Source organism: Lathamus discolor, chromosome 9, assembly GCF_037157495.1.
Source record: "Lathamus discolor isolate bLatDis1 chromosome 9, bLatDis1.hap1, whole genome shotgun sequence".
Taxonomy (NCBI): Eukaryota; Metazoa; Chordata; class Aves; order Psittaciformes; family Psittacidae; genus Lathamus; species Lathamus discolor.
The window spans coordinates 4,516,052-4,539,338 of NC_088892.1; the positions used below are offsets into that span (position 1 = coordinate 4,516,052).

Here is a 23,287-nt window from a genome sequence, read left to right on the forward strand (position 1 = left end):
AACTGATAAAGGCCAATTTGGGGTGGTTGGGGGGGGGCGGGCACTGCTCTCCAGGCAAATCCAAGAAGGACGCCCTATATGTTTTCTAAGTGCTAAACCCAAGGGAAATTACTTCATCAAAACCCGATCCAGACCACAGTAATGAAGACTGTGATGTAGCCAGTGTTCAACCATGTTGACTTTACAGTACTGGAATTAATCCATCTGCATTGCAGCTCGGTGAAATCATTTCCAGCCCGTAGCAGCTCCGGGGCTGACTTCATCCTTGCAGCCCCAGATGCAGAGCCCTTGGAGTCAGGGAAATTACAGAGAGGACCAAAAGGCTGTTCTCTGTGCACGGTGATGGCCGTCCGTCTTCATGGGGATGTCAGATTTGTCTTAGGGACAATCCAGACCCCACAGTTCTGTGAGGCTTTTCAATGGACGTGCACAGCATCACACTCATCTGCTCCCATCACTGTGTTTCCTGCAGGGCTGGAGACAGGGGGATTTGCTGCTTTGCTCACCCTCGATGAGATTATTCAATTTTAGTCCCCATAAAAATCCCTGGTAATCTTACCGTGACTGTGGGTTCCTCAGGGTGCAAATTCAGGCCGATGCTATCAGCCCTATCTTGTTCCTTGGAGCAGGGCTGTGCAAGCACAGGGGTTTTCCCCGCTGCAATAAGTCCCAGCTGCCATCATCGTGGCAACTTTTTTACCTTTTAAAGATAGACTCTGGATATGTTTTGTGCTATTTGCATCAGAAAAACGGAAGCAACGGGATGCCCTGGCCACAAGTGCCCTCCCGGGAGCTCATCCCAGCTCACAGAGCATCTCTCTGCGGTGTGCGCTCAGAGAAACCAAGAAAAGCAGAAACCCCTCCAGATCTGCAACGCAAGCCATTGCTCCCACCCTGTTTCACTTCCTTTTCCTTCGTCCTGTACTTTTTTATTAACATTTTCTCAGTAAAATTGCCTTTTTCTTGGTAGTTGCTACAGAGCACAAGTGCCTTTGCTTTCTGTGAATACAAGGAGTTTCTGCAAAGTGACCACCACCACAAAGCCCCTGATTTCGGTGGGGTTTCTTCAATCCAACAAAACCGAAACGCTGCAGGGATGGGTTCTGACTCCCAGGGAAGGCAGCTGAAATCCCCAAGCTCTCCTTTGCACCATGACTGCTGCCAGAGACTGCAGGTAAGGATGTGCAGTGGCCCCCAAGATCTCCCACCACTGGGGTTTGGCCAACAAGAGGGTCCCTAGGTCAGGCAGGTCTTTACCTAGGCCTGATGCACTGCCTATGCCTCTAATGCAGGGAAATTAATGGAAATTCAGCGCTTCTCAGTTTTATGAGGAGCTCTTTGAGCTGTTAAAACTCTCTGTGAAAGCAGGATTTAGAACATATATAAAGGTAAATGCCTTATAGTGAGAGGGGTCTGGGCACCGCAGCGGGGGCATGGCACTGCGGGTGCTGGGGATGCCACCTTCATCATGCTGTCTGGAAGGCTGCGGGGTTTAGAAGTGCAAAATATGAGTATATCCAAAAGGATTTATCAGTCCTTGTGTTTTCGCTGGGCTTTTTGCTGTCTTACCTAACCCCTGTCATGTAACTTAATTAAGTTTGTTTAATTTATTAAAAAAAAAATGCATGTGGGACTAGTAAACGTAATTAAAAAGAAACATTGTTAAACAGCCTGATACAGCTATAATTTGATTTAAAGTACCGGTTGATACCGACGCTATAAACGTAAACTGATACGCTTTTTTGGTGTTTTTTTTTTTTATAAAAAGATCCAAATAGAGTTTAAAATACTTCATTTGCAGCAGGCTTTTTTAGCTGGGGTTAATTGCGAAGGCTTTCTTCTTCCTCTTCTGTTGCTGTAGGGCTTTTTTCAAGTGGGGTAAGAAATACTTCATCCTCAAACAAATGACTGCTGCGTCATTTGTGTTTTGCGTTCTGCATACGAGCCAGGCTTTGATACCTTTCTTCATGTGAGTCAAAATCCTGATTGCCCAGAAATGAGTGCCAGAGCTCCCACGGATTTCAAAGGTACCAGGACATTAGGGATAATTTAGGGTTTTTTCTGGAGTAATCTCCTGGATTTCAGAGAAGTTTCTACCTGGTTGGAGTCAAAGACAAGAAGTTGTCATAAGAACCTGTTTATAATGCTATTATAAATGCGTTACATGTAATGCAGTATAACACAAAGTATTACATGATGAGCCTTGGATTTGTCTTTTTCTGATGCTTTTTGCTGCTTTAAACCTAAGCAAGTCCATCTCCTCACGTTCAGCAGCTCTCGGAAACAGATGCTGGATTCAGTGGATACTTCAGTGAATTTGTGCATCCCATGCTGTAAAGTCAGGATATCCTGTATGGCCCCTACCAAACCCTTCCAAAATCTCCCTGGCAGGGCTGGTCTCCGCAGTGGCCAGAGATTCACGCTCTAAGAGAGAGAAAATAGGAAGTCTGAAAACTGTCCCCAGCATCATGGCCCACGCTGCTGGGGCCGAGTACCGGTTTCTTCCCCAGCCTCTAAGCCTTCGCCAGAGGATGGAGCTCAACATGAGAGCAAAAAGGGTTTTTCCCAGCAGCGAGGTTACTGGGGACCACTTGCTGGTTTTAACTTTTCCTCTGAATTATTTGCAGAACTATTCAAGACAGGTCATGAGATGGCTGGGTGATGAGAACCATGACTTTTCCTTGCAGCGCTAAGGGAAACCCCCTCCCTTAATGATACATAATCACTGTGACCGGATGGCTTTGCCATCTGCATCTTTCTGGAGCTGGACTGTTGCAAGGGTTGCACCAGTGCAGGTTTCACACAAACTGCGACCAGAACTGAACCAATGCGGGCAAATATTGAACAAATGATGTTCAGTAGTGAGACTATCACCGAGTATATTTTGTACGCTGTTTTCATAAGATGTGAGTGCCGCTGTTCTAATGACACGAGGCAGGAGGCTCACAGGCAGACTTAGTTCAATTCCGTTTATTTGAATTTAAAAAAACGATACATGTAAAAATCTTACTTGAAAATATTGCAGTCATTATGCATCCCACTGGGTTCATTCCCACTTTCTTTTGCCTTTAATATAAATAGCAATCATATTTTTCCTTCCTTTTAAGCCTCCGGTGGGAGGGAAGAAGGACCTGGCTGACAGACGCAGAGGACAAGCCGAGATGCACGAGAAGGGAAACAAACTGCTGAAAGTAAATGATACCCCTATCCTTCAATCACACTTGCTTGCAGTGGTCTGAGAGGCAATTGCAGGCACAGACACCAAGCCAGAAAGCATTACAGGGTTTTGATTTAACTTTCTTCCTTTGAATTTAAAGCTTTACGTAACTTTATGATGGAGAAACTGTCCAAGGGCTCCTTGCAGCAGTGTCGGCTCTGGCGTGTGTGAAATCCCAGCATGAGGTTTGCAGGCTTCCCGGTCGGAGAAGGTATTTAATATTATTTGTTGAATGGAGTCATTGATAAATTAAGGCCTTTCTTTTTGTCTTGGAAATTATTCTCACCGTGTTCTTGATTTTTGTGACAGCGAAGAAACCGAGAGAGTTTTCAAACTGGGGTTTGTTCGCACATACAGTAACTGGCAGGCGTTCGCAGGCTGGTTTGTGAGGGCAGCTGCCTTCCCAAAGGCAAACAATAAGCTCCGTGGCTCCACAGCCGAGCCCAGCGGCTGACCCACAGAGCCGATACCCCTTTGTCTATCATTCATCTATATTTGCCAGCCATGGAGACAAGATTTTTATGGTACTAATTTGCTGCTAATCCTCCTACTTTCATTTTATTCTTTATATAAATTATGAGGGAAAAACCTCAGTGCTGTATTTTAAATATTTATTCCCAACCGTTCAGTGGAGTATAGATACACTCCTTATCTCATGGCTATAACCCACATTATAATAATTAGAGGAAAACACATTTTGCAGTTCTCTTACCTCCAAACTCCAGCTGCCCAGACAAGGTAATACAAACCACATTGAGCCGGGCCAGGCAATGCCATGGTAGGTATGGCTGCATGTCTGCGAGCAGCCTCAAAGCCGTGGCTGGTCTTTCAGATGGGGAAACCATCGCTCCCAGGCAACTGGGATTCATCATCCCCAGTTAATTGAGCCCTGATGAGAGCTACCTGGTGAGTAGGAGAGTTCCCATCTGCTGCCTCTCTCCATCAGGCAGAGAGCACTGGCAGCATCTCCTGATCCTGTCTCCAGGTGGGATGCTCCTGCTCTGAGCACCCCTCACCCTGCCATGCTCAGAGGATGGCAGTGGCACGCATGCAGCTCCCCACAAGCTTCCCACCCCGCAGCTTTGCTCTGTCCTTGTGCTGGGTAGTGCCATATGAGTGATGCTAACAAAACCCATCATGAAAGTACACTAAATAAAGGATGTGATTCCTTCCCTGCCCTTAACAGCAAAGCAGTGCTGCAGCCAAAGCTTTCATGGATCCTCAGTTGTTCACTGAATTTGCTGTTTCTAGGGTAGGTCAGGATTGAGAATTGGAGAATGTGCGAAGCAAAAGCATTTGGTATCATCAGTGCTGAGCTTTATCATGTTTTTCAGTGAACTGCATTAATTCTGTTCGGTACGGAAGTGCTTTAAGTTTATGGAATGTGGGACGATAAAAGACAGTGAACGCATGAACATAGGCAGAAATCCAGGAAAAAATACAGACCATCTCCCAGCAGATCACAGAGACTCTCCATCCCCTACACATGTGATCTGCTACAGGGTCCACCATAAGGAGGAAGGGAAAGAGGAGAGAAGAGTGAAGTCCAAATGCACAGGAGCCCACAGGTGATCCTCAAGGGGCTGCAGTTCCTGCCACGCTGCACCGGGTGATGACCATCTCTCCTGGTCATCAACTCTGAGGAACCTCCGCGGGGCTTTGGTGCCCTGACAAAAGTAGGGTGAGTTTCAGCTCCAGTCGCGGTCAGTGCCACAGGGCAGGGTTTGTGTTCTGGGGAAATACACACATTTTAAAGGGCTTTTTTTCAACCTAAACGACTTTTTCGGGCAGCGTAGGAGCCATCCAACCTTCTGCCTTAGGTGGCCATACCACAGGAGAAGCAAAACCTGCCCTGTCACTTGGCTTAATGCCATGCTCAGTCCTAAGCCTTCAAACACAGGATTGCTAATGAATTACCAATTACATTTCAAGTTAAAATGTCCACCAGGCTCCCCACAGTGCACTTCTGCAGATGGAGTGGCTATTTACTCCAGTGACTAATGGGCACAGACAGACTTGAGCAGCACTGAAAGGTAATATCACCCCAAATACAACCAGATGTGCAAAAAATACACAATATTTCGATGGATAAAACTTGCTGCAGAGCCAAAATCAGACTCAGCTGCTGGTTCCAGGTCTTGGGGGTTCGGAAGAGGCAAATATTTGTGTGTGAGCTACAATCATAACTCAGCCTTCTGGCCAAGGCTGGCAGGGCAGAGTATTGAGGCAGATGCTTCAGACCAAGGGCCTGATTCGGGTTCCAGGACCATGCTGCCCAAAAGCATAGTAGTTACGGATTTCAGAGCTTCTATGAGTATCTCCTCTGCCTCCTGATAAGGCTTCTCAGGTATGTTATAGCCATACCCTTGATTTTATATTGCAGCTTATCTAAATAAAAAAATAAAATGTAAGGCAAGCAGCTAAGATCCATGTATTGCTCAGAACAAAGAAAAACTTTTCCCCCCTTCAAGTTTTCCCATTCTGCAGTGTGAGCTCCAGTCAAGGATGGAAAAACTCTTTGCAGACCGTAGCAACCCAAGCCGGATCTTTCCTCTAGCATCTCCACACTTACCTTGCTTTGGTCCTGGAGACTTCAGTTAGAATACAGTACCTGGTAAGCACTAGTCCGTGTCCACTATGGCTCTGGTGACCCCCAAGAGTGTGCACTGAGTCTTGGAGCTGGGACAGAGTGGGCTGATGGAGATACACCACAGGGACTGTGCTAGGTGAGGATGTCAGACCCCAGGGAGGGGCTCAGGGTGGGATGGGGCACCGAGAGTCAAGGAGGGGATGCTCCTGGCAAGCCAAGAGCCCTATTTCTCTCTGAAAGCCAAGGGGTGCTTGGTTGGAGCTAGCTCCACCTCGAGCCACAGCTCTCCCACAAGGCTTCAGCATCTCACCTTGTTTTTACATTACTCGAGGACCTTTCAGAGCAAATCCCCAGCTAATGTTGTTGGGATTTGAATTTATGGCCACAGGAGGTGTTGCGCCACCGAGCCAGATGGTTATTCGCTAATTTCAATGGTTTGGATCTCAACAGAACTGTCCACATTCACAGCAAAAGAAAGCCATAGGTTGAGCTGTTTCATATGTTAAAACATTGCATGGTTTTCTTCTTCCCTTATTGAAAAAGATCACTCGGCTTTTGGCTGTATAATTTACAGTCCACAGCCTGTGACCCAGTGCAGCCAGGAGGAAGCTTTGGAAAGGGAGATAATACCATGGAGACAGATTTTCCTCTTCTCTGAGCTAAAATTCCTTGTGAAGCTGAAGCTCATTGACCAGTTCAGCTAACACTGATTTTCCTCTGCTCCAGCAACACTAGCCACAGATAGACTTCTTTGATAGATACTTCTTTATAGAGCAACTACCTGGACATTAACATGCACAGACTGCATTTACTTATTTTGCACAACTTGGTGCTATTGGGTGGCAAGTCAATCACAGTTATTTATTACTTTGAAATTAAAACCAGAAAATAATATCCGCCATCCCTAAGGGGATACTTGAAAAAGGAGAATTTCACCCAGCTTTGCATGGAGAGTTCATGCGGTTTTAATTTCAAATACAAAGAATATATGGTTTGGTTGGGGGGGGGGGTGACATCACCCTCCTCAGAAAATTTCATGTGACTCTTTCTCTTGTTTTTAAAGCTATTATTTTACATATTTGCCGACAGATATTTGTATTGGCAGATCTTAGGAGATGTTAAGATTGCCTCTTTCCTGTTTAATTCCAAAAGTTGTTTCCTAACCAAGCTAATAACTCAAAACCACATTGGTACTTTGGAGATGAGTGAAAGCTTCTTTGCAAGCTTTTTGATTTATTGTCCCTCTCCTCAGTGCATCACCTCTTACAAGCTTTTTTCTCATCCCTCTGTATTTGCATTTACAGCAATAATCACCTGCAATAGTTGAGGATGGATTAACAAAACAAAGCTGAGTTTCTCTGCAGCCCATCAACCTCTCCCAGGTGTTGCTCAGTTTAAGGCCAGAGTCTGTGTTTGTAGACAGAGAAGGACGGAAACGTCTCAAACCTGTCTTGGGGCTGACTCCTCCGGCAAAGTGCTGGTCGTGCAGGGATGGTGGTGGTGGGAAGAAACAGGTCAAAACCAAACAGCTGGAAAAGCACTGTGCACCAGAGCTAGTGGAACTGTGGATAAACCATCACATCTTCTTTGGACCCACCGTCTCTAATCCTGGTGAAGGAGGGAGCAAAGTTTATTGCAGACGTCATGATTTGGTGAGGTAGAAGAGTGAACCCTGGAAACCTGCCATTTCTGCACGCATAAACCTGGAAGTCCCTGACAGGACTGACTTTTTAAGCCAATATCTACAGCAGCCTCTTAGCTTCACAGTGAAAGGCATCACCTTGGACCATGGAACTCCCCAGGATCCCTGTCCTGGCCAAGGGGCTTTCTCCCTTTGGGGCATCACTTGCTTAAGGAGTGCCATAAGGAAGATGCAGACAGCCGGCAGCTGGCACACGGGCAGATGGGCCTGTGGTGCTGCAGGGAGAGGCAGCTATTGCAGCCTGTAAAAGGACATGCAGTAGCGACTCTGGTAGCAATGAACCAGAGTCAGGTGGGCTCTCCATGGCCTCAGCGCTGACCAGGGAGGACAGGAGAGGCATCCCTGGGTCTGTCCGGCTTCACTCCTGCACAGGAATATAACACAGCTCAGTGCCCACTTCCCCATAACTGTTTTCATTTCACTTCTCCTGTGTGGTTTCCCTGGCAGCTGAAGTGAGACCTCTGGCTTTTCCCTCTCTATACTCCACTGGTGAGACGAGCAGGGAGTGACCCTGGAGATTAGGGGTCCCATAGCTCACGGGGCTCATGTGGGGTCACCTTCTCTTCCCCCAGAGCTCTTCCCCTCTGTAAAGCAGGACAGGACACATTTTGGTGCAATTCTTAAGGTTTTCTGCTTTGTCCATGTGGTTAATTTTGCTTTCTCTAAATCCCCTATTATTACACATTCTTTAAGTATTTTCTTTAAGTATTATGAGAAAAGTTCAACACAGCAGGAATTTTTCTCTTTACTTAGAGCAGGAAGGGGCCAGGTCTTGGTCCTGGCTCTGGAGAAGTCATCATTCATCCTTCATCCGGGATGAAGGAAAGGCGGTGGGAGAGCTGCTTGGTGGGTTGGCTAGGCTGGCAGGGGCTTCTCACTTGGTGGCGATCGAAGAAGGGATGGAACAGCTTCTCCTCACTCTCACATCTCACACACGGTCACCAGCCGAAAGCCAGGACCTGGGCTAGGAGGGGTGACCCTGAAAAGGTTCCTTGCAGCACAGAGCCAGGAGATCTTGCTTACCCAGGAAATATTTTGAGGTTGCAGTGAGATATCTGATAGAAGCCTCTGTTACACAGCCCTTGGCAGCCCCAGGGAAGCTCTCAACCGGGCACGCAACTGCAGCCAGAGATGCTGGGTGAACCTTCTCGTGGTGACATATCATATCTTGGTACTGGAGATGCACACAATGGTCTCATCCTTACCAGACCAGCAATTCTACATTACTGACCCTTCTTGAACTTCCCTGGCTGTGGCTGGGAGCACCACCGATCCTTCTCGCATCATGAAGTGATATGAGTCCCCTAATTTGATTTAACTCTCCACAAACGCTGTATATATTGTTTTCACTTCACTGAATCATTTCCTTAAAGTTTAATCCTATTCCCTGTGCAGCCTTTTGGGGAGGCTTATGTATAAAATAACATAACAGACACTTATTTTAATATCTTTTTAACTAATGCAGTGCACGTGGTGGCGAAGAGCCTCCTTAGGAGGTCAACCAACCAAGAAACTTCAGTTCTGGCTGTCCACCACCACAGGATGGCCATTTCTTTCCTGGATACATCATTTTTACCATGAGATTAATTCAGGATGCTCCTGAGGTCAAGGAGAGGCTGAACCTTGCCATCAGCTCCTGCTCCGGACATTGCAGGATTGTCCCAGCCGTACGGCAGTGTGACAGGGAATGGAGAGCCCACACTATCGCTGTGCTCTTAAACAAGAGCAGAGGATTTTCAAAGTTCATTATGGGCAAAATAGGATGGAGAATGAAATCAAAGCTTTGCTGTGGGACAGCGCATCTGAGAATGTGAGGGAAAACAATCTCCTAAGAGCTGTTCTAAGCTGCTATGGGTGTTTTCTGCCAAGATTTACTTAGTCTTCAGGAGTTTCTGTTTGAAAGGTTGGCTTTAAGGAAAAAGAAATATTTGTTAGTCTGTTGATAAGTAATTAGTTAATGACATGTGTGAGGTGGTAGTTCAATTTGCAAAAAATTAAGTTGAATATTGCAAATCTATGTTTCCATAGATCCCAAAGCAGCATTATTTCAGCCCACAGACGGGTTATTCAGCTGAAGTTCACATCCACTCCAGCTGCAGCCTGTGTATTAGCCGGAGAATTTAGCAACTTTTATTATCACTTGAACATAGTCCCATAGGAAACCTTCCATCCCTTCTCTTCAATGATGGTGGCAGCCGTTTGTGGCACACTGTATCATCCATAAGTTTATTTTTTTCTCCCACAAAGATTATAGTATTTGCACACTGGAATGTTAGGTATTGGCTTGCATTTCTTCAGTGTCAGATTTATCCCTATTTGATTTGAGGCAGCACGTTTACTTGTATTTACAACATGACGAGCTAATAGGTTGAGACCTGAAAAAGAAATTGTAGTTAATTTATTTACTAAGAATAATTACGTTGGGAAGCTGAAAGAAAAATGCAAACTGGATTGTGAGTACTGGAATAACAAGTTAGTAGATGTGCAAACATGGTTAAATCAATCCTAAAATACATCTGTATGGGCGAGGGAAGATCCTGAAAGGGAAAATGTGAGAGCAAATGTGGCCACGTCAGTGAGGCCGGCGAGAGGAGAGCAGATGGGGACAAGGGACCGGCCTGGGGTTCGCTGCTTTGCTGGCTCCGGCAGTGTCTCAGTGAGAGAAGAGGAGTTACACCACCAGAAAAGATTGCTTAGGGTGCGTCCCACCTTACACACACCCAGCGGGGAAAGAGGTGCACCCACACCCATGTGTTGCTTTGGCGTCATGGTGGTGAAGCAGTCGCGGAGCCGTGCTATGGGAGTGAGGGCTTGTTTAACGGTACATGAGGATGCAGTGCTGCATCCCTATGGTGAGGAACTGCACGTCTGGAAACCTTTTTTTTCCCCAAAAGCAAAAAGAAAGAAAAATAAATTATCTTCCTAAGGATTTGTGAAGCACAGAACAAACAACCCCTTCAGTTTATCATTTAGAAATGAAAATGCCCTTAGCACCACGTTTAGAATTGCAGCTTTGTATCTATTCATATCTATGACATTCAGGTGGAGATTATAAAAGGGAAAAGTGTTAAAACTGCATAATTGAGTGGGGGTGATATTAAAATATGACCCCTAAGCCACAAGTCAGGTTTGGTTTGCTTTGGGCTGTTTTGTTTTGTTTTCTTCTGGTAAATGCAAAGTAAATCTTGGCAAAATCAAGCCCAGCTTGGACACAATCGACTCTCCCAAAGTCTGCCCCTAAAGCAGTCAGGCAAGCCTGTGTCTGGAGTTTACCTGTGTGCTTTAACAGGTTAATGGGCAGCATTAAAAGATCATTTTCAAGTTAAGCAAACATTTCTGGCATATTGTATAACACTTGCTTTAAAATTAAGTTAGTTATTCAGAACTCTATGCCAAATGATTATTTGCACGATTTTCTGATGACGGTAATCATGACATACCATCACATAATTCGGTAAAGACAATAAGATTACAAAGCCCAAGAAGGGTCTGAGTCAGTCTTTGACAGATTAAAGCTCTCCAAGTCCCCTGAAAACCCTTCTCTGACATATTAATTTGACCTAAACCCTCAAAATGTTCCTGATTATATCATCTCAATTGGGCTTTATTTTTGTTTTATTTTTCATTGTAGGAAATTAAAAAGGGTTGGTTGATCCCTGGCCAAGTTCTTGAAATGTGTTGCAATGCTAAGGAAATAAAAGATTACTCAAAATGCTTTTTAATAATATGTCATGTCAGCAGAGATAAAGGTTCACACTCTGTGCCCTCAGCTGGCTTCTATCAGAGCTGGGGAGCGCAGTGTCAGTCCCTGCCAGGCTCAGGGAGGGACCCGCCATTCACCTGGCTTTTAAATCACGAGCTTATGCTCTTATAATTATGACCATGTTTATAAAATTTGTTTCATTTCTCTCTGTAAGAAGAGCTAAAGATGGAGCTAAAGATCAGGTGGAGCTGATCCTGGCCGGAGCCTGCTGAACCTCCCAAAGCTCCTCCACTGCCCTGTTCTCCACCTATTGCTGGTGCCAATAGACAGGGATGGCTGTGGGATAACGTCCCAGAAGAGCCCCCTGATGCAGTCATGCACCCGTCCTGCAGGAGCATTGATCAGGAGCACCTGGATGTGCCTTGTGCGAAGGAAAACCACGTCGGCAGCGTTTGAGGCTTTGTGGGGCTGAAGCTGATGAACATCAGTAGAAGGGTGGAGTAATGGGGGAACAAAGCCACAGGACACTATATAGCTGGTCCCCAGATTTTGAGACACTTTGTGCAGGAGGAGAGTCATGAAATCGCACATTGGTTTTGGTTGGAGGGGATCTTAAACCTCAGCCAGTTCCAACCCTCCGCCGTGGGCAGGGACACCTTCCTCTAGACCAGATTGCTTCAAGCAACCTGGCTTTGAAGTACCTTGAAGTACCATGGGGAGTACCATCCTGACCAATAAAATTTAAAGTTAGTAAGCATCAGCCTCTCTGAAGGCCATCCTAAGAAGCGCCATCTCTCTTTCCAGGGTCCAGGCTAACTCCTCACCCATGTAACTCCACAAAAGCCTGGGGAAGCAAATTCAATAAACGCCCTTCCATATACTTAGGTTCATCTGTCCCAACTGCTGTTGTAAATGCCACAAGTTCAATAGGATCTTTGAGAGCCCATTTACAGACAGGGATGTAAGACAGCGGCTGGAGAAGTGGGTTATCTTCCAAGCATGTGCTCCAGACTGGACATTGAGCTCCACCCCTTCACTTCCTCCAACGTGGTTTCCTTAGACAAACTCCTGACCCAGTGAGATACGCCAGGAGTTTGGAGTATAAACGTGTGTTAACGTATAAATGGTTATAAACATATTAATGTGTATAAACATATAAATGAGTATCAGCGTGCAAAGCCCACCATCAGCTGAGTAAGGAGCATTCTCAGAATAGGGATTTGAGGACAATTTGAGGGTACGAGCCTGGGGCATTCAAAGTGCACATTTGCCAGAAGTTCTGTCAGATAGCGGCTGCCTGACGTTTGGTTTTGGCTGTCTCCACACAGACAGTGCAGTTTTCAGGCTGCTGCCAGCCCAAAGCTTGGAAGAAATGTGTGCACCAGGACACGGACCCTAACAAACGCGACAAGAAATCTTGTGAAGTTAAACATTTGACTAAAACAGTGCTCCGCCGAGATTTGGGAGCGCCTGGAAGTGGGGCACGGAGCGCCGAGCCCCTTATCCTGCCCTATAGCTGCTGCCACACACCCTGAACCTGCTTTCTCAGCTGGCCTGTGAATTTTATCCCTTTCCACATTTTTTTCCCGTCAAGGCTCATCTATCCTAGCTGACCTCGCTGGTTGCAGGGAAAGGCAGCAGGGCGAGGGGTGCGCAGGGGGTTGGGGATGCGGACACTCACCCTGCTCAGCATGAATACCACCGCTCCTCCAGCCCCCCCAAAGTAAGACAGCCCCGGAATCCCCCTTGGTGCCGGCTCTGGGGAGAGTGCCCGGATGGGAAATAAATCAGGGGGTGCGTTCCAGCCTCCTTACGGCAGAGGGTTCCCGGTGGGGGCCCGAAAGTCGCCGCGCAAATCCAGCGCAGCCCTTTCCCTGCGCACCTGCGGGTCCGGCCGCATTCCCCCGACTTCCCCATCTCCTTCGTGTCCCCCTTCCCGGTCTCCCAGGAGCTGCCCGAGTGGAAAACCGGGATTTTTGCCCCTAATACAGCGCAGCTGCCTCTGCGGGGCTGCGCTTTGTAGCGGAGCCGTGGAAACTCCGCGGGGGTGATGGCAGAGCGGGATGCCAGAGCTGCCTTAAAAACCAAATACACACACAAGCAACCCAACAAACAAACAGAAACCCGAGCAAAAACCGGGACACCAGGCGGAACCCGCGACCTGCTCTGTCACAGAGCCCGGGGTGACACCGTGCTCCGTCGTGCCGGGGACACCGGAGGTGCCGCCAGTGACCGGCTCTGCGGGACAGCCCAGCCGGGGCTCCCCTCTCCTTCATGCCACTTTTTTCTCTTTCTTTTCCCTCTCCCCTATTTTCTTTTTTTCCCTTTTTCTTTTCTCTCTCTCTTTTTTTCTCACTTTCCTTTCCTTACTGATTTTTTTTTCCCCTTTCCTTTCTTTTTTTTCCCCTTTCTTTCTTTTTGCGCTGGTTCTGGTTAAACGTTATTTGCACTTTTGTTGGAAAAGTGGCCCCTAGTGTGCAATTATGTCAAATTTCTTTGAGTTTTACAATTTAATGGAGAACAGTAACTCTTTTATTGATCCTAGACGAGGCCGGCTCCTCTTCCCCCCCCCCCCACCTCCCCTCCCTCTCCACCCGCCCCCCCTCACTCCCATGAAATGTCACTCAATGTCTCCTACGCTCCCTCCACTTTCCAAAACAAACAGCGGAGGCTGCAGCCGTCTATTGACTCAGTTGGATGCAAGAGGATCTCGCCGTGGCCGCTGCCCCCCGACGGGAGCCGTGCTGGGCGAGGCTCGCCGGGTACCGACCTGGATGGAGCCGCCGCCGCCCGCCTGAGCCCCGTGGCAGCCCGGGGGGACCCCCTGCCCGGGGGGGATGGCGCTCAGCTCCCGGGCTCACGCCTTCTCGGTGGAAGCCTTGGTGGGACGCTCGGCCAAGAGGAAGATGCCGGATGGCCGCGACGAGGAGCCCGGGGCCGGCCGCCGGCAGAGCCGCAGAGCCCCGGAGGCGGGTCGGTAGCGGCGGGGCCGCCCGGAGGGGACCCTCGGGGCCGGGACGGCGGCGGAAAGAGGCGTCCTCCTCTCCGGCAGCCCCCCTAGCCGGCCCTCCCGTTTGTCTCCCCCGCAGAAAAGCGGCCCAAGGCCGGTGCCGAGAGCCGGGAGGAGGGCTCCGGGGTGCAGGTGGAGCTGCAGGGCTCCGAGCTCTGGCGGAGGTTCCATGAGATCGGCACCGAGATGATCATCACCAAGGCTGGCAGGTACCGGCCCCACGGCCCCCGCCGCTCCTCTGCCGCCGCCGTCGGGTTTTTCTTTCCTTTTCGTTGTGTTTTCTTTTTCATCTTCTTCCTCCTCTTCTCCTTTTCTTTGTCTTATTTTCTCTTTTTTTTTTTTTTCACTTTCCTTTTTAAAAACTTTTGTTGTTGTTGGGGTCTTCTCCTTTCATTCCGGTTTTCTTTCACTGGTTTTGTTGAGTTTAAATATTTTCTTCAACCCCATGCTCCTTTTAGTTTTTCAACCCCTTTTCGCCGTTCAACCGGCAGCTCTTGCTCAGGACCTTTCCCTCTGCCCGCAGGAGGATGTTCCCCTCTGTCAGGGTGAAAGTGAAGGGGCTGGAGCCGCTCAGGCAGTACTACATCGCCATCGACGTCGTCCCGGTGGACTCCAAAAGATACAGGTACGGGGGGTTCGGCGGGGCAGCCGCACACCCCGACACCGGCGCGCGATCCCGCCCGCTCCGTGCGCTTATGTGAACTGGGGGCTGTAGAGGCGGATGGGGGGTGCTGCCGGGCCCTCTGCACCTATAGATGCTATAGGTGCAGGCCGAGAAGGGCTCGCCGCCGTCTGACCGCAGCCGGCCGGGCCAGGTACGTCTATCACAGCTCGCAGTGGATGGTGGCAGGAAACACGGACCACTCCTGCATCACCCCGCGGCTCTACATCCACCCCGACTCCCCCTGCTCGGGGGAGACCTGGATGAGGCAGATCATCAGCTTCGACCGGGTGAAGCTCACCAACAACGAGATGGACGACAAGGGGCACGTAGGTGTGGGGCAGCCCCGGGAGGAACCGGCCGCAGGGCAGCGCCTCCTGCCCCGTGGCTGGGGGACTCGGGCTGGGTCCCCGCGAGTCTCGCGTGGGGTTTTGCGCTGCCCTGTCCCTCCCGGGGCTCAGCCGGCCTCTCCCCGCGCAGATCATCCTGCAGTCCATGCACAAGTACAAGCCCCGCGTCCACGTTATAGCCCAGGACTCGCGCTTCGACCTGGCGCAGATCCAGTCGCTGCCGGCCGAGGGGGTGCAGACCTTCTCCTTCCAGGAGACTGAGTTCACCACCGTGACGGCCTACCAGAACCAGCAGGTACCGCTCACCGGGGGGGCTGCGGAGAGCCCCGGCGGTACCGGGGCCGGGAGCGGGAGAGCCCCGACAGCGGCCGGTCCCTGCCCGCCCCGAGCCTCAAGAGCCGCTCTCGCTTCCACCCCCGCAGATCACGAAGCTGAAGATCGACAGGAATCCCTTCGCCAAAGGTTTTCGGGACCCCGGCAGGAACAGGTAAGGGCCGGGGCCGTCCCTCCGCCTGCCTCGGAGCGCCCGCTGGCCCCGCAGCCGATCTCAGCCCGGTCTCGCCTCTCAGGGGCGTCCTGGATGGGCTTCTGGAGACCTACCCGTGGCGGCCCCCCCTCGCCCTGGACTTCAAGGCTTTCGGCGCAGACAGCCAGGGTAAGTCCTGTTTGATGCCTTTTCGTACCCCGTCTCTCCCCGCTGCCGCACTGCCGGAGCCTCCGCGGGGGCACGCCGAGGGGTCTTCAACGGGTAAGATAACGAGGCGGGTCCGGAAAGCGAACCGGCGGTCACCGAAACGCTTTGGGAAGCCAGTTCCAAGCGTTTTCGGCCCGAACTCCCGTTCAAATCGGTTTGGGGAGCGTCGGGGAGAAGGGCAGTGGCGCGGTCCGGCTTCATCCGCGGGAGAAATCAGATTTAGGGGTACAGGAAAGATCATCTGGGTCTGCAGGAGGCGAATTTGGAATCGGGCTGTTACGGCTCCGATCTCGTTACACCGATTGTTTCCAACCCGTGTGAGTACAGTTAAAAGCATGGTTCGAGTGACGGCGGCGGCTTCTGCAGCTGCTGCTCCTGGGCAGGAGAAGGCTTATACACCAGAAAATAAAATTATCCGGGTTTTAGGGTGTAGCAGCCCCACATTCTGTCACCGCCGCAGAAATGCAGTGAAGGGGGGAAAGTTTTCCAGGGAAAACGACCTCTCTCTGCCTAAGGAGCACCCATCCGTCCCTTACAGCCCCTGCCCAGAAAACCGCTTTTTGGAAGTATGAGTTGAAAACTGGTTATTCATAGTGCCATGGGGAAAAAAGGAACAGAGCGTTGGCACGCTGGAGCGCGCCGGTTTGGGCTTAAAGTCCCCAGTTTAACTCTCACTTATGTCAGGGAACCCTTCGAATTATTGGGGCACACCAACCCATTCCTGGCTCTGCAGGGAAATACTGCAAAAATCACAGCACAAATTCATGCTGCACAGGCATAAAATGTAGAAAAAAATCAGGGTAGGGAGAAATGAGGAGGTTTAAGGGTTGTAAAGAGAACTGGATTACTCTTAAATATATATATTACCTATTTTATATATATATATATATATATATATATATATATATATATATATATATGAAAGACCTTACAAAAAAAAGCAGTTTTTGAACCTGTCTGGCCGAGGAAAGGAGCTCGCAGATGGGCTGCAGCGGGGAACCAGAGAACAGCAACAACAACGCTCATTGTAAAGGTGCTAAAATATTAAGGCTTCCTGGGATTTTTTCTTTTTTATATTTATTTTTTGCTAGTCGTAATGTAATCGCTATTTTTCTTTGGGGTCAGTTTCCTGGACCGATGTAAATATAACAAAATCTCCAATTCCATTTTATTTATGAAGAAAAGCGGAAAAATAGGAATCCCAAAGCCCTAAAACCAGCACGTAAATTAAAAGAAGGCATGAACAATACGCTGAAGAAAGAAACTGGCAATAGGCTTTTTAAGCCTAATAGAAATGTCAGAAAGCATCTACTGTTTGAGCTGCTGCGATCCCTATTCCCAAAGTTGTACTGGGAATCGTGTGATACTATTGCTTAGGATACCTTGAAGCAAATACTAACACTTCTTCGCTCTGCTGTAGCATAGGGATTCATTCGCTGCCTTGCATTCACAAATATCAGCTCAATCACACCATTTTACGGAAGTCCCTGAGTCCTGGGAGGACATCAGGCTGTGAACACCAGGAGAGAACAGGATGCTTGCCCTGTATCAGTCAGTGTTGATGTACCCGCTGGGATTAACAGGGAAGGGTGAGACCTTTGAGCCTTAAAACATTCCCACATCATCCCAACTAGGTGCTGCCCATGTGTGACCCAACCTGTAAGGTATTCCGCTTGCTGGGCGTTTGCAGAATGCATTTGCAGCACATCCAAACTCTGTGTTTTTTTAAAGTTTGCTATACAAGCAGGTCCGGCTCTGTTACACAGTTGGCTCTGTGCCTCTGATTGCATATAAAGTCTGATCAGATCACATCCAGACGGTGTATTGCTTGGAATGAAATGTAAATAGAGAAAAACCCATAGCAACAATGGATCCATATTCCCTTCATTCCTTTCCTCGTGACTTTGGTAAGAAAATAAAGGGTGGGGGAAAAACCCTCTGGAAGAATGCGGCAATGAATGTGCAGCAGAGACGTGCAGCTCTTAAAGGCATTAGGAGAAACCACCATCAGCTCAGCACCAGGGCCGGGGACTCCAGAGCACCAGTCCCACTCCAGAGCAGCCACCACCTCATAGTTTTGGCTCTGGCTGATGCTCTGGAGGAGGATGAGCGGATGCTGAGCCCTGATGTTACACACCAGTGGCCTCGGCAGCGCACACACATGTGAAGTGAGCCTGTGTCACTTTTCTACCAAACTATGAAAGTGTTCATTGATTCAGTTCAGAAAGGAGGATGTTAAGATGACATGTGCATTTAAAGCTTCTGGAGACACCGACAGTATTCAAGGGTGTGTTTCAAATTGCATGGGAAGCCAAGGAAATTTAGTCAATTCCTGTGAGCAGGAAGGTACAAAAAAATCTCCATCAGGCTGAATACATTTTTTTGTTCTTATGCACAGGGGCAAAAAACTGCCTGTAATTTGAACAAAATATAGGGAACTTAAAATAGCGACAGAGTGTGCATAACAAGAGAGAGTTATTGGTCATACAATGAAGCATAGACCCAGCAGGTACTGCATATGCGGAGCTCAACTTCATAGCTGCCCCAGTCAAGCGAACGGGATTAGATACGTAGGAATACTGCTGTCAGACAAGTAACAACAAATAGTATATGGAGAGATCTTCCCACTTTTCAGGAGCTGATTTTTGGAGCGGATTTGCACTTGGATGAACACCACCAGCAGGGAGACTTGACATGGGAACCGGGGTGCTCCACGGATCCCTTGGCTGCGAACGTCAGCCAGCCCAGCCCGGACAACTTCTGCTTTTGTTTTCAGGTGGGAGCTCCAGCTCTTCTCCGGTGACCTCCAGCGGTGGGACGCCCTCTCCTCTCAACCCCCTGCTCTCTCCATCGTGTTCTCCTCCTGCCTTTCACTTGTCAGCAAGCAACATTGGTGTGTCATGCCCCGAGACCTACCTACACAACCTCAGTGTGCCCCTCTACTACAAGATTTGTCCTACAAGCTTCTTAAGACAGCAGTCTCTCATCTTCCCAAGCCATGACAAACTGGGAGGCACCAACCCACATCTTTTACCCCACTTCATGGTGGACGTGCCAAAACTATCTTCCCTCGGCATAACCAATCTGAAAAACGCTAAGGCTGAAGACTTAAACGGGCAATGTCTACAAGTACCCAGTTCTGCTAGTCAAATGCTGTGTGGATTACATGCATCTGGAAACATTTTCCCATCAAATCCCATTGCTCGGGAAGCACTTAATTGTTCTTTACATCCTCCATATGGCTTGTATGGTTACAACTTCTCTGTGCCATCTAGACTGATGAATGCAGCAAGCCATTTCAAAGTGAGTGACAGCATTCCGGCTTCTTTGAGAGATGGCAGATGTAATCACTCTAACTGGCACCCAACAATTAACCATTGCCTTTAGTGGAATTATATATTTCTAAGCATTGATATGTAAAGCAAGCTTTTCCTTCCTTCATACCCAAGGGCTTGCTAGTTATTGACTATGAAATACTGCATGGTACAGGAGTGGTGTGTCTAGGCATTTAGTTTTTTATGGGGGCAAATGTGTCATATTGTTGGGAGGGTGGAGGATCTGGGAGCGTAGAGGGTCTGAGATGATCCACAGCAAGGTGGCACCTTTAGGTAATATTTAAGTCATGGTTGTGGGTTAGGAGCAAACTGTACAGTCACCTTCTTAATATTTGCACTCTGAAGTGGGAACATGGACATATACAGTTCTGCAAATATGTTTTCCTCAGACTCTCTCTTCAGCTTGCCTATAGTTAGCTCAAAGCCCCAGTGAGCTTCTGCTCACCCCACTGGAGCTTTTCCACTAATTTCAACAGGACTATTCAAGACATTGAGTCAGCACAGGAGCTGTATTTGGCCAAGTGCTTAAGCTTATTCTCAAGTTCACTTGGCTTTAATGGGTCCTACTTAGTGACATGAAACTGCCTTGCTCACCCAGGTGACTCGGTTTTCAGGGTGGGGATGCAAAGTCAAGTGTCTGCTGCCAAGGTAAAAGAAAGACAGGATGAAAGATGGATGTGCTCCTACCTTGTGGGGATGAGAATGCGGAGCCTGAGGTAGTGGTGCCCCAGAACCCCCCTCTCCGTGTTCCTCTGTCTGGAGAGCTCCAGGAAGTGGTAGTGCAGAGCGGCACCCGCATGGTGGGAAGGAACAGGGAATGTAGGGGTCACCCATCTCCCCCGTGGTGAGATGGATCCATGCCGAGGGACTGAGAGGATACATCTTAGAGAGCTGCATGTGATGAAACACCCTTGGGAGCTCTGCAGGACACTTCTCCTGCCTTGTACCTCCGGCCTGGGGGACTTAGGAGCCCCACCTGGGATCGCATTCACCAGCCTGAGGGAAGGGGCAGGGATGCTCCTGGCTCTGTCCTGCGGAGAATGCAGATCCTCTCTGAAGAGTTACAACTCTACAGGTCCCGAAACATGACATTTTAAATTCCTTTCCAAGAGTCCTGTTTGGTTTATTATAACCTGTGGGTATTCTTGTTGTTCCTGTAAATACTTAGCTCCCAAGGGCACAATATAACTCACAGTAAATTGGGGCATAGGCTTTATTTTTTGTTTGGTTGAGGCTCTGTCCCTACCTAAAGCCAAATTTATTACCTGATATAGGACAGAGATCTGAAAATAATGCTGAGCTGGGACCAGCCACAATTTGGTAGTAAGATAGAAGAATCCTGCATTTACGAACATAAATACTGTAAGTACTATATAGGGGGTAAGTGCAGGTTTAAGAATCAAAATTTGTATCAGGGTTTTGGTTTTTTTTTCATCCATAGTAGATGACAAACTGAGAGCAGAACAAGAAATATCGAAAGCTGTTAAAATAACAAAAAGTCACACTTTTACTTGCATGAGGCTTTGCTAAAAAACAGGCAATGTTGGTTTCCTTAATTTACCTGCTTTTAGCTCCAGCGATACCAGTATGAAACGGTGGGCCGTGCTTGCCTTGCTAAATGGTCTGTACAACTGTAAAAACGAACCAACCTGCTCTCTCGTGCTGTTTCTCAGCAGTTTATCTCACTATTTTTATTAAAAAAGGAAAAAAAAAAGGACCTTTTATTTTTCATTTGGGAGTTCTTATTCCTAAGCCATCCCTTGCCATCAGCGGTGGCTGAGTTCCTGCAGACGGGCCGGCTTTGTGAGGTGCTGCAGACCTCCGCTCCCTGCAGGCTGAGTGATCGAGTACCGGCCCCTGCATGTGGTTAAACTTTTAGGGAGCTGGAAGGCTTTTGCAGATCAGTCACGGATTCGTGGGTGGATGCAATGGGTAACTTCCAATTTTCCAAGGGTTTTTGTAGCTGCTTAAGATATTCCATGCTGGCTATGAGCTGGTGATCCAACAAATCAGTATTTGTCTAGTCAACGTCATAACTGACAATGACTAGAATAGATACTTTCAGTACGGACAATTTTACAGGGATAAATATTTATACTGAGATTGGATAAATTCCATCTACTACAGCTGAGCAAAGGCTCTTTTGACAGGATGCACCTCATTCCTACTTGGAACAGGTTTGTTTGCAAGCAGGCACAAGGCTTCCCGGGGCTGCCTGCTTCTTCTGTGCCCTTTGGCATCGAACTACAAACCCAGCAGCTGGGTGATGTGCTTCAAAAGCAATGCTTAGCCGATTCCCCTGGAATCGGAATGGGTTTCAATGCACCTACATGGGTCCTGCAGGAGCCTGATTTCACCACCCTCTCAAATCGTAGCCACACGGAACAAACACAGCCAGAACCTGGCTCCTGCAAAGTATGTGTGTGTCCCTTGGGTGTCAGCCCTGAGCTTTGGGGAGGATGCAGTACTCATCATCATGGGTGAGGCAGGCATGTAAATACCAGTTTGCTCCATAGGAGCGTGGCATAAGAGACACTGCAGAGCTGGGTTATCTGAGGTTAGTTTCTATTTTGTTTGCCTCTATCTTCAGATGTTATAATTTCAAAAATCACTGTAACAAATGGCAATAACGCTGGTAGTATTTTCAGGCAGTCATAGCTCTGTCTTGATGCCCCCGTGGTCACCTCAGACCCAGCCAAGGCTCCCTGACCGTTCCAGCATGGCAATATTTTCTATACCCACAACAGTAATTCAGCTGAATGGCTCACACTGTAACGTAGATGGTTCTGCTTATATGAGGAAAACTGTGTCCAAAGTAATGGATAACCTGCACGCTGCTTTCTAGAGGTGCGTTGTAAGACGGCTGCTGGTGAGAGGTGAGTAGCAGAACTCAAGAGAGTCAGTCAGTATAAGTCATTAGATACTAAATGTGAAACTGGGGTAACTGAAGTCAGTGTTTCAAGTGGGACCACTCACCTGTAAATACAAATACTTTATGTGCTGCTTTGCTCTTCTTCCCACTAGCATTATCTGAAAAGCCATGGCAACTGCAAGAGTTCACAGTTCTTCGGACTTAGTGGGTTAATGCAAACCTAAATACAGTATTATGGTGTTATTTTTCAGTGGGAACAGCAAAAAGATAACCAGGTGTTTTTAGATTAAACTTTCTGAGCAATCTTAGCTATTGGTCATTTGACTTTTCTCAAGAGGAGTTTGAAATTACTCAGGAATATCTGATCCCATTTATAGCACTCAGCAAGTAAAACTGGCCATACCGTGTGTGCCGTGCCTGCGCTCCACACTGGGACATGGGATGGGCTTAGAGCTCAAACATCAGGAGGTTCATTTAAAAACCAAGGAGACAAAACCCCAGCGATAATGTTTTTAATTAGAGTGAAGTTTACTATCCAGTTTCACCCAAATTCAATACATCTATTGGGGAAGCCAAATGTGTAGAGGGAGCGTCGGATGTAGCTTTTTCCGATCGAACTGCCTTGGTTTACATTTGATCTTCTGAGGTTTGGTCTGTAATTAGATGATAATTTGTATCACAATTATGCAAAACAAACGAGGATTGGATAGCAAGATAGACCAGAACAAATAAGCACCCAGAACATTTGAAACGCATCCAGCATTAAAACGATGTACACGTGTGGCTGGGGCCGGGGGGGACATGCTGTTCCAATAAAGCTGCAGAAAGGGAAAAGGCCGGTATCGGTTCCTACAAACGTTTCGAATGCTCATGTTTACAAATTTGTATTGCACATTAATATGTAAACACACGCTATTGGAAACAGATGCCTCCGCAGTATTTACGTGTCCTTTCTTCGTAGTTCTGGCTGGCTGTCTGTCTCCTGGAATACACAAAAATACGTAGTGACTCTCTTAAAACACAGCTCAGAAAGCTAAATAAGAGCCACAGCATCTGACGGCATCATTTTAAGATCGCTGGTGCCTCAGAGTCTCTCCTGGCCCCTGGGTGTATCTTTGGTACTGGGGGCAGGGGGTTGTCCCCTGTGACTCCT

The 23,287-nt window shown here is 48.1% G+C and overlaps 1 protein-coding gene and 1 long non-coding RNA gene across 4 annotated transcripts; both read left to right on the forward strand.

Annotated features, from left to right (window-relative positions):
- Positions 1-918: 918 nt before the first annotated feature.
- On the forward strand, positions 919-12,398 carry LOC136019514 (uncharacterized). Of its 3 annotated transcripts, none has more exons than XR_010614924.1 (6): positions 919-1,174; positions 1,862-2,027; positions 3,108-3,191; positions 3,318-3,428; positions 4,720-5,831; positions 7,112-12,398. It is a non-coding gene; the product is annotated as an uncharacterized LOC136019514 (long non-coding RNA). The 3 variants fall into 3 exon arrangements; XR_010614923.1 differs by lacking the exon at positions 1,862-2,027 and having other exon boundaries at positions 4,720-4,898; positions 5,705-5,831; XR_010614922.1 differs by lacking the exon at positions 1,862-2,027.
- Positions 12,399-13,927: 1,529 nt separating this feature from the next.
- TBX22 (T-box transcription factor 22) lies at positions 13,928-20,942 on the forward strand. The gene is made up of 8 exons (XM_065689359.1): positions 13,928-14,185; positions 14,302-14,431; positions 14,746-14,847; positions 15,038-15,212; positions 15,364-15,528; positions 15,656-15,720; positions 15,803-15,888; positions 18,704-20,942. The coding sequence occupies exons 1-8, from the start codon at positions 14,050-14,052 to the stop codon at positions 19,312-19,314; spliced, it is 1,470 nt and encodes a 489-aa protein (XP_065545431.1). The 5' UTR covers positions 13,928-14,049; the 3' UTR covers positions 19,315-20,942.
- The last annotated feature ends 2,345 nt before the right edge of the window (positions 20,943-23,287 follow it).